The 14,797-nt window shown below is 37.6% G+C and overlaps 1 protein-coding gene across 1 annotated transcript in view; it reads right to left on the reverse strand.

Annotated features, from left to right (window-relative positions):
* Window positions 1-14,797, reverse strand: part of LOC128638159 (B-cell receptor CD22) — a 219,260-nt gene that overhangs the window by 129,669 nt on the left and 74,794 nt on the right. The window contains exon 3 of the mRNA XM_053690022.1: window positions 12,147-12,518. Within this exon, the coding sequence (XP_053545997.1) occupies window positions 12,147-12,518 (372 nt within the window). The remainder of the gene's footprint in view (window positions 1-12,146; window positions 12,519-14,797) is intronic.

Raw genomic sequence — 14,797 nt, forward strand, 5'->3', positions numbered from 1 at the left:
ATATTTATTTTACAGGTAACTTTGTATTTATTTTAACCAGGTACAATAGCTATTAAATAGTTAAGAACTATTTAATAGCTAAAATAGTTAAAATAATTACAAATTTACCTGTAAAAGAAATCCTAACCTAAGCTACAAATAAACCTAACACTAGACTATCAATAAATTAATTAAATAAACTACCTACAATTACCTACAATTAACCTAACACTACACTATCAATAAATTAATTAAATACAATTGCTACAAATAAATACAATTAAATAAACTAGCTAAAGTACAAAAAATAAAAAAGAACTAAGTTACAAAAAATAAAAAAATATTTACAAACATAAGAAAAATATTACAACAATTTTAAACTAATTACACCTACTCTAAGCCCCCTAATAAAATAACAAAGCCCCCCAAAATAAAAAAATGCCCTACCCTATTCTAAATTACTACAGTTCAAAGCTCTTTTACCTTACCAGCCCTGAACAGGGCCCTTTGCGGGGCATGCCCCAAGAAGTTCAGCTCTTTTGCCTGTAAAAAAAAACATACAATACCCAAGCCCCCCAACATTACAACCCACCACCCACATACCCCTAATCTAACCCAAACCCCCCTTAAATAAACCTAACACTAAGCCCCTGAAGATCATCCTACCTTGTCTTCACCATACCAGGTTCACCGATCGGTCCAGAAGAGCTCCTCCGATGTCCTGATCCAAGCCCAAGCGGGGGGCTGAAGAGGTCCATGATCCGGCTGAAGTCTTCATCCAAGCGGGGCAGAAGAGTTCTTCCATCCGATTGAAGTCTTCATCCAAGCGGCATCCATCCGGAGCGAAGCGGCAGCATCCTGAAGACCTCCACTGCGGAACATCCATCCTGGCCAACGACTGAACGACGAATGACGGTTCCTTTAAATGACGTCATCCAAGATGGCGTCCCTCGAATTCCGATTGGCTGATAGGATTCTATCAGCCAATCGGAATTAAGGTAGGAATATTCTGATTGGCTGATGGAATCAGCCAATCAGAATCAAGTTCAATCCGATTGGCTGATCCAATCAGCCAATCAGATTGAGCTTGCATTCTATTGGCTGTTCCGATCAGCCAATAGAATGCGAGCTCAATCTGATTGGCTGATTGGATCAGCCAATCGGATTGAACTTGATTCTGATTGGCTGATTCCATCAGCCAATCAGAATATTCCTACCTTAATTCCGATTGGCTGATAGAATCCTATCAGCCAATCGGAATTCGAGGGACGCCATCTTGGATGACGTCCCTTAAAGGAACCGTCATTCTGCAGTTGGACGTCGCCGGAAGAACATGGGTCCGCGGTGGAGGTCTTCAGGATGGAGCCGGTCGTCATCGGATGAAGATAGAAGATGCCGCTTGGATCAAGATGGTTGCCGGTCCGGATCGCCTCTTCTTCCCGGATAGGATGAAGACTTTGGAGCCTCTTCTGGACCTCTTCAGGCACCGGATGATGGATCGCCAACCCCCGCTTGGGTTGGATGAAGATTTTGGAGCCAGGACGGATCGGTGATACCTGGTGAGGTGAAGACAAGGTAGGATGATCTTCAGGGGCTTAGTGTTAGGTTTATTTAAGGGGGGTTTGGGTTAGATTAGGGGTATGTTGGTGGTGGGTTGTAATGTTGGGGGGGGGGTATTGTATGTTTTTTTTTTTACAGGCAAAAGAGCTGAACTTCTTGGGGCATGCCCCGCAAAGGGCCCTGTTCAGGACTGGTAAGGTAAAAGAGCTTTTAACTTTAGTAATTTAGAATAGGGTAGGGCATTTTTTATTTTGGGGGGCTTTGTTGTTTTATTAGGGGGCTTAGAGTAGGTGTAATTAGTTTAAAATTGTTGTAATATTTTTCTTATGTTTGTAGATATTTTTTTATTTTTTGTAACTTAGTTCTTTTTTATTTTTTGTACTTTAGCAAGTTTATTTAATTGTATTTATTTGTAGGAATTGTATTTAATTAATTTATTGATAGTGTAGTGTTAGGTTAATTGTAGGTAATTGTAGGTAGTTTATTTAATTAATTTATTGATAGTATAGTGTTAGTTTTAATTGTAACTTAGTTTAGGATTTCTTTTACAGGTAAATTTGTAATTATTTTAACTATTTTAGCTATTAAATAGTTCTTAACTATTTAATAGCTATTGTACCTGGTTAAAATAAATACAAAGTTACCTGTAAAATAAATATAAATCCTAAAATAGCTATAATATAAATATAATTTATATTGTAGCTATATTAGGATTTATTTTACAGGTAAGTATTTAGCTTTAAATAGGAATAATTTATTTAATAAGAGTTAATTAATTTTGTTAGATTTAAATTATATTTAAGTTAGGGGGGTGTTAGTGTTAGGGTTAGACTTAGCTTTAGGGGTTAATACATTTATTAGAATAGCGGTGAGCTCCGGTCGGCAGATTAGGGGTTAATAATTGAAGTTAGGTGTCGGCGATGTTAGGGAGGGCAGATTAGGGGTTAATACTATTTATTATAGGGTTAGTGAGGCGGATTAGGGGTTAATAACTTTATTATAGTAGCGCTCAGGTCCGCTCGGCAGATTAGGGGTTAATAAGTGTAGGCAGGTGGAGGCGACGTTGTGGGGGGCAGATTAGGGGTTAATAAATATAATATAGGGGTCGGCGGTGTTAGGGGCAGCAGATTAGGGGTACATAGGGATAATGTAGCTGGCGGCGGCGTGCGGACGGCAGATTAGGGGTTAATAAGTGTAGGTAGCTGGCGGCGACGTTGTGGGGGGCAGATTAGGGGTTAATAAATATAATACAGGGGTCGGCGGTGTTAGGGGCAGCAGATTAGGGGTACATAAGGATAACGTAGGTGGCGGTCGGCAGATTAGGGGTTAAAAAAATTTAATCGAGTGGCGGCGATGTGGGGGGACCTCGGTTTAGGGGTACATAGGTAGTTTATGGGTGTTAGTGTACTTTAGAGTACAGTAGTTAAGAGCTTTATGAACCGGCGTTAGCCCAGAAAGCTCTTAACTACTGACTTTTTTCCTGCGGCTGGAGTTTTGTCGTTAGATGTCTAACGCTCACTTCAGAAACGACTCTAAATACCGGAGTTAGGAAGATCCCATTGAAAAGATAGGATACGCAATTGACGTAAGGGGATCTGCGGTATGGAAAAGTCGCGGCTGAAAAGTGAGCGTTAGACCCTATTTTGAGTGACTCTAAATACCGGCGGTAGCCTAAAACCAGCGTTAGGAGCCTCTAACGCTGGTTTTCACGGCTACCGCCAAACTCCAAATCTAGGTCTCAGTTAGTTAATAATTGTAACTTTAATTTAGGTCTAATTTAATTATGTTAAAGTTAGGGTGTGTTAGGTTTAGTGGTTAATATAGTTTAATTTAGGTTGTTGCGATGTAGGGGCCGGAGGTTTAGGAGTTAATAGGTTTAGTTAGTGTTGGCTAAATGGGTGTACAGTGGTTTAGGGATTAATAGTTTTAGTTAGTGTCAGCGATGTTTGGGAACTGCGGTTGGGGTTAATAGGTTTAGTTAGTGTCGGCGATGTTGGGGAACTGTGGTTTAGGGGTTAATAGGTTTAGTTAGTGTTGGCGATGTTTGGGAACTGTGGTTTAGGGGTTAATAGGTTTAGTTTGTGTCGGCGATGTTTGGGAACTGCGATTTAGGGGTTAATAGGTTTAGTTTGTGTCGGCAATGTCAAGGAACTGCGGTTTAGGGGTTAATAGGTTTGGTTAGTTTTGGCAATGTTTGGGAACGGCGGTTTAGGGGTAAATAGGTTTAGTTAGTGTCGGCGATGTCGGGGAACTGAGGTTTAGATTAGAACAATGAAAAATTCTGAATATGAATAAAGAATGGATCCGAAAATTGGGAAACTGATTTATTCATTCTCAGAATTTTTCTGGATTTTAGTTATGGTGCAGATTCGGAAATTCGGATGCATTCGAATCTCCAAATCATACAAATTTTGTCCAAAAACGAAATTCGCCCAAAATGAAACGCACATGTCTAAAAAGATGTCGTTACCTGGAAGAAGATCATCACCTCCTGGAAGAAGACCTTCTCCGCCGGACTTCAGGAACGGTGAGTACCTATTTGGGGGTTAGATTTAGGATTATTCTTATTTTTTGGGGTGGCTTTTTTTTTAGATTAGAGATTTTAATGGGCTGCAAAATACCTAATTGCCCTTTTAAGCTCAATGCCCATACAAATGCCCTTTTAGGTAGGGGCAATGGGTAGCTTAGGTTTTTTAGTGTTAGTTTTTTTTATTTGGGGGGGGTTTGGTGGGTGGAGGGTTTTACTGTTAGGTGAGACTTAGTATTCTTTTTATGTAAAAGAGCTGTTTAACTTTGGGCAATGCCCTACAAAAGGCCCTTGTAAGGGCTATTGGTAGTTTAGTTTAGATTAGGAGGTGTTTTTATTTTGGGGGGCTTTTTTATTTTCATAGGGGTATTAGATTAGGTTCCATTTTTTATTTTTCATAATTTGGTTTATTTTTTTAAGGGACACTGAACCCAAAATATTTCTTTCGTGATTCAGATTGAGCATGAAATTTTAAGCAACTTTCTAATTTACTCCTATTATCAATTTTTCTTCGTTCTCTTGCTATCATTATTTGAAAAAGAAGGCATCTAAGCTTTTTTTGTTTCAGTACTCTGGACAGCACTTTTTTATTGGTGGATGAATTTATCCACCAATCAGCAAAGACAACCCAGGTTGTTCACCAAAAATGGGCCGGCATTTAAACTTAAATTCTTGCATTTCAAATAAAGATACCAAGAGAATTAAGACAATTTGATAATAGGAGTAAATTAGAAAGTTGATTAAAATTTCATGCTCAATCTGAATCCCAAAAGAAAATTTTTGGGTACAGTGTCCCTTTAATCTTAGTTTTTTTTTTTTTTAAAGTAATGTTAGTTTTTTATATTAATTGTAACTTAGTATTTTTTTATTTTATGTAATGGGGTTAATTTAGGGGGTGTTAGGTAAGGGGGCTTAGTAATTAAATTAGTTATTTGCGTTGTGGGGGGTTGGCGGTTTCAGTGGCGGCTCGTGGGTTATTCAAATGGGGGTTCACTATATATATATATATACACATACATATATATATATATATATATATATATATATATATATATATACATATACATACACACACAGCGGTAAACTGTTCCTTTATGGGCAGTGATGAACAGCTGGTACCACTTTAAAAGTTGCTCATGATGCCCTGAATCCTTAAAAACCCACACTGTATTTTTACATATTGAACCCATTCAAAAGAGTTTGCAAGTGTGAGCTAAGCTTAATATAAGAGAATGAAGATAGCAGTGAAGTTTTGCAGGGCCACAATCATATAGCACTTGAGCTGCTAACTTCAGTATTATGATATAAAAAGATTCAACCTTATAACCATCAAACAGCTTTGAAGGAACTTATACTTATTCTCCAGGCAAGGCAACCTTGTGCAACTGCTAACCCCACATTAGACCATTCAAAATATTACATAACTGCATACAAATTTCTATTGATGCAGAAATCGAACTTTAAATGACTCCCAAACAGGCAGTTAAGTAAAATGTACTTGTTTAATTGATGAAAATATTTAAAGATCGAAATGTCCTTCAGTCAATTTATATTGTATTATCTGTGTATATATATATATATATAGTGTGTGTCTGTGTGTGTGTGTGTGTATACATTCATAGTTACACACACACAATTAAATCCAGAAAGAAAAATAAAATTCCATATATAAACAACCAAGCACAAAGCAACCCTAGGCTAATGGGAAGGCAGGGCTATTCTGCTCCTTTTTTGGCAGAGGGATGACTACTGTTATGTGAGGGAGATTGGTAAATAGCATGGCTGCATAGAGGGATAATTCATGCCAGCTCAAATAGACCATGAACCTCAAAATATACCTAAATAATATGTGATAATAATATATTATTATATATTATTAATATATTATTATAAAAATATAATAGGTACCGTATTCCTATTCCCAATAACAATTCTGCAATTCAGTGCTCACCATGGCAGGTATTGCTAGTAACAACTAGCTGATATATGGGTCACTGCTCCAGTCCTGCGCCAGGTAAGAACAGAGGATGGGGGTCCTGGAGGCAGTCACCGATAGCACAGAGAGATATGTAGGGCTGGCCTGGTCAAAATAACAGTGAAAACAGTGCAGTAAACTTTGGGGAAAAGACCGGTAGTAGTAATAATTAAATGGTCATTGCAGTCAGTGTGTGCATGTGATAGGTGGGCAATATTATTTATTCATCAAAACATGCAAGGAGTGTTATGATGTCTCTTTCAACTTACTTGCGCCTTCCTTTAGTGTCTCTGTCACTACACCATTCAAGTCAGCTTTTGCCCCTCCCGGTTGTGATATCACCTGGGTCCCATCCCATGCCTCATAGCAACATCTGACCGTAACAAACTATTTTTCTTCAATTTCTTGCTTTGATTCTACTGCACTGGTCCGGCAGACTGTGACAAGAGGATAGGAGGAGCATACATTCTCAGTCCTACACAACTGAATACCGCGACTGACAGTGAGCTCAGCTCTCACTCTGAGTCTGATTAGTAATTGGAGGGGTTAAGTTATGGCCCATATAATATTGGCCGGCGCCACAGCCACACTGAATACCATGACTGACAGTGAGCTCAGCTCTCACTCTGATTAGTGACAACACGGCATGCTCAGTCCTACACAACTGCCCCATGCAAACCTAAAAATGGCTCTGGCGGCTAGCCAGCCACACTACTGTATTATATGGGCCATCCTCCAATCACTAATCAGAGTGAGAGCTGAGCTCACTGTCAGTTACGGTATTCAGTGTGCACTGTGTGGCCACGGCCGCCGGCTGGTATTATATGGGCCATAACCCCATCCTATCAGAGTGAGAGCTGAGCTCACTGTCAGTCGCTGTATTCAGTGTGTGGCCACTGCCGCCGGCTGGTATTATATGGGCCATAACCCCTCCATAATAATAATGTTTTTCAAGTATGTTGCATAAAAAAAAATTGAACAAATAATAAAAGTAATGCAGTTGCGGTGGGCGGGGCTTCAATACCATGTGGCCTACCGGCTTTTGCCCGGTATGCCCGACGCCTGTTTAATAGCCTCAGTCTCTCAAAGAAGTGTAGAGGAGGAGCTGCCTTCAAATACTGTTTGCAACTCAAAGACTCTGCGTTCTAAAAACTTTCTCCCTGCTCCCGCGCTAACTGCCTCTGCAGCTACTCACAGACAGACTGTGAAGAATAGCAGGGCGCCGGGAGAAGCAAAATTCAAAATTTCATCCTGCGCTAACTGCCTGCTCTAATTGAGTTAGCAGTAGGGTGCTCCTTAGGCTTTAAAGTGCTCCTTAGGCTTCCATCAGACTGATGGCATCAGTTAGCGATCTTCTTGCCCCAATGACTGCAACAATTAAAAATAAAAAACAGTACTCACTCAGCAGGCAGACAGGCACTTTTGCTGCAGCTCCCTCCTCTTCAGTACTGTAGTTCCCGCCACCAGCCGATGAGATCATGACGCCCGATGTCAGCCCACGATGCTCCACCTCCCAGTGCTCCCACACACACAGCTCTTAGTGTGCGAGTGTCACATGACAGCTGGCTCTCTCACACTAAGAGCTGTGCGGTAAGGAGAGCTATAGGCTGGCCTGTAGGTGGCACTGCAGTCAATGCAGTTTTAAAGTGGAAAGGGCTTTTGCCTATACTTCTAACTATCGCACTGCACAGCATGTGCGATAGATAGAAGTATTAGGCAAAAGACCATTCCACTTTCAGCCTAAATAATTAAAAATGACCATTTTAAATGTTTTTAGTTAAAACTGCAGTGGAGCCTGGATGAATTTTTTTATTTAAATCAGCAAAAAAGTTTAATTTTTCTTTTTATTTCTCACTCTTTTTTTTCCCTTTTTTTCATCAGTGGTCAGGGTGTTCATCAGGGGCATCAGGGGCCAGGGGGTTCACGTGCTCAAGTGCTCCTATAGAGGAGCCTCCACTGGGCGGTTTAGAAGTTAATAGGCTAATCAGGTTTATTGTTATGTGAGGAGGTTGGCAGTTTAGGGGTTAATAGATTAATTATGTTTTTTGCTATATGGGGGGTGGCAGTTTAGGGGTTAATAGCTTAATTAGGTAATTTGAATTGTGGGGGGATGGAGGTTTAGGGGTTAATCACTTTATTAGATAGTTTGCGAAGTGGGGGATTGTGGATTAGGGGTTAATACATTTATTAGGTAGATTGCGTTGTGGGGGATGGCGGATTAAAGGTTAATCAATGTATTAGTTATATTGCGTTGTGGGGGGTTGGCGGTTTAGGGGTTAATTAGATACTTTGCAATGTGGGTTTTGGCGGATTAGGGGTTTATATATTTTAATAGTTATTGCGGTGGGGGAGGTGGCGGTTGACAGGTAGATATTGCACATGCATTAGGTGTTTGTTAATACTTCTAGGCAGTTATGGTAGTTTCATATTCAGCGCAAGGCTTGCTGCGCCTGCTTATGGATGGTGAGGTGAAAATGGAGTAAAATTTTGCCATTTTCGCTGCTTGAGTCCTTGCACTGAATATGTGATAACGACTTGCGACACGGTTCTATGTTAGTTTATGGGAGTAAAATTAGCGGGCGACGGGTGAAATATATGTGCTGCATTTATATGCGGCACCTTATATGTGTTAGCAATACCGGACTAAAAGCAGGCGTCGCTGGCTTTTGTGGGGACGCCGCATATGTAATCTCGCCCCAAATGCATTTGCTAAAGTTTAGATAAATTACTTATTGTAGAGTTGACAGATGTTTCAATTGGGTTTGAAATCTAACCCCCCCAAAAAACCTATGCAATACACATCACCAGGGAACTTGTAATACGTAGAATAGTCTATGATAAAGAACCCACAGAAGTGCTATCAAGCCAGTCCTAAGCAGGATAGTGATTGTTGGCTCTGCGCATTTGCTGCTCCTGCATTGCTTTACATATGTATTTAACATTAAACTCATAAGGCTCACAAAGCGCATCTCAGCATTTTTATAGTTTTTACAAATTAAAACTCATTCCAAATCATTTGTCAACCCTTTCATAGGTAATTTTTCAAACTTTTATTTAAAGCATTCAGGTCAAGAAAAAACTCTCTATACCTTGCTTGGTACAGCTTAGCACTGTTGAAAACTCATTGGGCTAGATTACAAGTGGCGCTGAATTATTATTTTTTTGTGTAGGCAAAACCTCCGTTTGGATTCTCATTTTTGCGCTTGAAGGGTAACGTTCATATTACAAGTTCCAATTTTTTTTTATTTTGCACTAGGGTTAACCTGAATAGGGGGAAAAAGCAAACAAGTTTTCACGTGTGCGTCCATGTATTCCCCTATAGAGATCAATGGAGAAAAAAAAGTAACACCCCGCATCATGCAAACTACATCGCCTTTTCCCGTTCTCCATAGAAGTCAATGGGAATAAACAAATTGTTGAAAAAACAAACACCCTTCGCTCATACAACATAGCATATTCACATTAGTAAATGTGAAATATTTACAGTAAATACATAGTTAAAATCTTTATTAAATATGAATATTGCATAAATATGTTTTATTATGTTTTTATCTGCTTAATGGCAAAGGGATATAATGCACTTATATATATATATTTAAATATGTGTACATATATATTAAAGGGACAGTTTACTCAAAAACTTTCTCCCCTTTAACTTGTTCCCAATGATCCACTTTACTAGCTGGATTGTATTACATTGTTTACAAGTATTTCCTTTACCCTTATTTTTGCATTTGAAATAGTTTAGCCGTGGTATCCCCACCTAATCTGAAAGTATTTGGCCTTAGGTCCAAGCTATAGATAAGCTGTGTAAACATAGCCAGCAGAAGAAATTACACGCCCAGAGGGGTATAGAAGAGATACGGCAATACAATGTTAATTTTCCATTGTTCTCTCCAAGTATTGGTCTTTGGTTTACAGACAGATATAAGATAAAGAAACATGTACATGTACATAATGTGATTAAAGGAACATTATACACTAGATTTTTCTTTGCATAAATGTTTTGTAGATGATCCATTTATATAGCCTTGACAGTTTTTTGTTTTTTTTAAAAGTATAGTTTTGCTTATTTTTAAATAACATTGCACTGATTTTCAGACTCCTAACCAAGCCCCAAAGTTTTAGGAGAATACTGATATATACCTACTCCAGCTTGCTCCTGTTTGTGTAAATAGTCTTTTCATATCCAGAGGAAGGGGAAGTGTCTGCAATTTTTGGTATAGAACCACTTTCAGTGGGCGCTCCAGCTAACCTTTCCAACAGAGCTAAACTGGGAGCTTTTAAGTAAGTTTTAAAGCAGTTTTATACTGGATTTTTATATCAGTATCTGTGTATATTATTCTTTATAGTATTGTCTATTACATGCAGTTAAATGAAAATTGGTGTATACTGTACCTACAAGCTTAACAAATGTTATTAGGTTGTGGCTTCAAAACACAAAATCAGCTATTTAATATACACAAATAAACCTTAAAAAGCAAATTCTCATACATTTTATACTTTGCAATTGGTAAAAAAAATAATTGTAAACACATTAAAGGAACAGTCAACACCAGAATTTTAGTTCTTTAAAAAGATAGATTATCCCTTTATTACCCATTCCCCAGTTTTGCATAACCAACAAAGTTATAATAATACACATTTTACCTCTGTGATTACCTTGTATCTAAGCCTCTGCAAACTGCCCCCTTATTTCAGTTCCTTTAACAGACTTGCATTTTAGCCAATCAGTGCTCACTCCTAGGTAACTTCACGTGTGTGAGCTCAATGTTATCTATATGAAACAAATGAACTAATGCCCTCTAGTGGTGAAAAACTGTCAAAATGCCTTCAGATTAGAGGCGGCCTTCAAGGTCTAAGAAATTAGCATATGAACTGCCTAGGTGTAGCTTTCAACTATAAATACCAAGGGGTCCATTTATTAATGTGCGGACGCACATGATCCGATATAGCGGATCATGTCCGCCACACATCGATAAATGCCGACAGCATTCGCTGTCTGCATTTATCATTGCACCAGCAGTTCTTGGGAACTGCTGGTGCAATTAAACCCCCTGCAGATTTGTGGCCAATCGGCCGTTAGCAGGGGGTGTCAATCAGCCCGATCGTATTCGATCGGGCAGATTGCTGTCCGTCACCTTAGAGGTGGCGGATGAGTTAAGGAGCAGCAGTCTTAGAACCGGTGCTTCTTAACTTCCGCTTCAGCTGGAACTGAAGCGGAGTGGGTCAGAGGCAGCATCCGCTGCTTCATAAATAGACCCCCAAGAGAAAAAAGCAAAATTGAAGATAAAAGTAAATTGGATAGATGTTTTAAATTGCATGCCCTATTCGAATCATGAAAGTGTTTTTTGGACTTGACTGTCCCTTTAAGGGAAAAACAATTTTATAGTATACTGTTCATTTAATGTTTTTATATGTGTATATTAGACTGTAAATACATATATACACATACAAATACATATTTAGCAATGCATATGTATGTGTCTCAATGTTAAAGCCATTTGCCTGCCCTTTTGTTCTAACACCTGAGACCTCATATCTTTGAGCCCATTATAACTTTTTGGTGCAATATTTTTAAAATAATTGTTATCAGACAGTGTTATTATGAGTATAACTGTACTTTGTGATGTATTTTTGAAGGGTTTTGTTAACCACAGCAGTTAACCACAGCTTTGAGATCGCAGAAAGGATTAAAGCGTAAAGGACAATTGCGCTACTGCAATCACGATTTCGCTACACTTGTAATATCAGTATAAACATTTTTTAAAACCTTTCCCACTTGCAGGAAAGCCTTTTAAAGTGATGGTTCTAACTGCACAAACAAATTAACTACATTTTTTTTATTTTTGTTGCATACTTTTCTTATTTTTTTTCATTAAAGGGGCAATTTGTTTATCATTTCAGAATATGAAATAATTAATAATTTTTTTAATTTGTCAAAAAACAATGTATGTTTAGATTCTTATCACTTTTTTTTTCATTACACTTACCATAGAAAGCAGATATTTGCAAATATTATAAACTGTAAAAAAAGGAATTATCTCTTAAAACAATTAGGTTTTAAGCGAATAGTAAAGCAAGTTTCTATGACAGATACCGTACCTGAGACATTCAGATGTAAGTATGGTTCTTGTATCCACTTCTGTATCTCAACATTTGTCCATATTCTAAAACCATAACTTCCAGAGTCATTTTCTTGAAGATTTGTTATTACGATTGTGCAATCTTTTTCCTGCTTTTCCCTGGAAGGGACTCTGTCCTTAAAGGATGAACTCACTTCATTATGATTAATACTGCTATAAACAATATTGCCTTCATACTCCTTAGTACTATCATTAAAATATGGAGAGTGAATCCATTTAAATGTAGTGATTTCGTAAGACGGGTGAGAACATTTGCACGGTATTAAAGCACACGAACCATTCCAGGCTACAATATTAGCTGGGTGGTTTACAGTGAACGTTTGTGGAAATCCTGAAAAACAGAAAACAATTATATTAATATTCATGTATTAAACAGTTTAACAATAGTAAACTCCTAGTAAACAATTTCACTTCACAAAAACACAATTCTTTAAAGTTACTCATATTGCATCTGAACTGCAAATCATTATGTCACATGACTCTACTTCATATTTAGTATTGCAGAACTGAACTTTTACTGCTATAGAGTACATATATTGGTTTACTATACTGTTTCTAAAAGTAAATACAATGTTACAATAATTGTCTAAAACCTATGTGACAGCTTGAAGTACATTTAACAATAAATATTAGAATTCATAACAATGACAAATTAAATAAGCTTCTGTTTGAGTACAAATAATTTACATACACACAGAAAAAAAATGTTTCAGACAAATTGTTCATCATGAAAAAAAAATATTTTGGCTAATATTCATTTGTAGAGTCTTTTAGAATGGTAAACATAAAGGAAACTAGCACAGTTTGTGCTAAAGAGGTATGAGATAGTGTACAGAATACTCATTAAAGAGTGCACCTCCAGGTGCTCTAATAGCAAGCTGGAACTTCCCAGCCATCCAGCTGACTGGTCACAGATAGCAAGATATACAGATACTCCAATATTCATTCATTAGATGTCAACAATAATAAGGATATTTGTTGCAAGTTAGTTGTAATTGAATAAAATCTTTCTGAAAAACTTAAAAGGAGACACGTTTCTCATCATTGACATCTGATGAATGAATATTGGAGTACCTGTGTATCCTGCTACCTGTAATCAGCTGGATGACTGGGAAGTTCTAGCTTGCTATTAGAGCACCTGGAGGTGCTCTCTTTTTGTGAGTATTCTGTACACTATATCATACCGCTTTGACAGAGACTGTGCTAGGCCAATTTGGTGCCCTTGTTTCCTTTGTATTTTAGATTTCTTTGCCATCAAGGTTACTGAGACCCTATTCAAGGAACACCTTGGTATGAGGAGAAACAATAGTTATAAAAATTGTTGGTCTTGTGCATTATTTATCCATATCACTTTTGATTGATTAATTATTCACATTCATAACCTTTTTTCTCTCTTTTTGGTAAACCCTTTATTATTCTTTGTGTTTTTCAGTGAATCTTTTAGAATATGTATGTTAATAAAATTAAAATAAAATGTCTGTATTTTGTATAATTTAAAAAAAAAAAAAAAATTCGAACAGGGGTCAGGTTTGGCGAAGAACAAAAGTAAAGCTTACATTGTTATTGGCTGACAAAGGAGGCAATCAACTGACAAGGACATTTCCTGATTGCTACTCCCCCTAGATAGGTCAAAAATAAATTCAGTAACACAGTTTTACTTTAAAGGGACATAATACTCATATGCTAAATCACTTGAAACTGATGCAGTATAACTGCAAAAAGCTGACAGGAAAATATCACCTGAGCATCTCTATGTAAAAAAGGAAGATATTTTACCTCACAATCTCCTCAGCTCAGCAGAGTAAGTTCTGTGTAAAAAGTTATACTCAGCTGATCCCAGCTGCAGGTAAAAAAAAAAAAAAAAAATGAAGAAATGAACTGCAGCCAATCAGCATCAGCAGTGCTGAGGTCATGAACTCTTACTGTGATCTTATGAGATTTGACTTAACTCTCATGAGATTTCATAGTAAGCGTCCTTTACCTGATTGGTGAAATAATATGAGAGTTCACGAGGCTCATCCTTTCAGCTGTCCCAGGACAGACACACTAAAATGCTGCTTAGAAATCCTTTACAATGGGAGGTGGCTACTGAGGAACTTTTGAGGTAAAATATCTTTCTTTTTTACATAGAGATGTTCAGGTGATATTTTCTAGTCAGCTTTTTACAGCTATGCTGCATCACTTTCAAGTGTTTAAACATTTGGGTATTATGGCCCTTTAAAGAAATGGAAATGGTCTAAACCAGCAATTGGTCTGAAGCATTTTGAAGAAAACATTGGTTATAGAATTTGTTTTTTTTGGTCTCTTTGGTTAACACATGACCCCACAAGCTGACGCTACTTCTGGATTTAGCAGCATGGATCTGGTGTAAGATTTATAACATATTCACCTTGTATCACTTAGGATCTTTTTTACTTTTAGGATTTACTTTTTTTGCCTTGATGAAAGCATAATCTGAGAGTGACACTATCCTTATTCCAGTAGGAAAGAGATTATAATAAAAGTCAAGAAAAAAGAGGTTAAGAAATAAAGTTAGGGTCACATTTAAGTCCTGCCTTCATCAAGGCAAACAAAATGTTACCAACATTATACATTTAAAGGGAAAGGATG

This window comes from Bombina bombina, chromosome 8, assembly GCF_027579735.1.
Source record: "Bombina bombina isolate aBomBom1 chromosome 8, aBomBom1.pri, whole genome shotgun sequence".
NCBI lineage: Eukaryota > Metazoa > Chordata > Amphibia > Anura > Bombinatoridae > Bombina > Bombina bombina.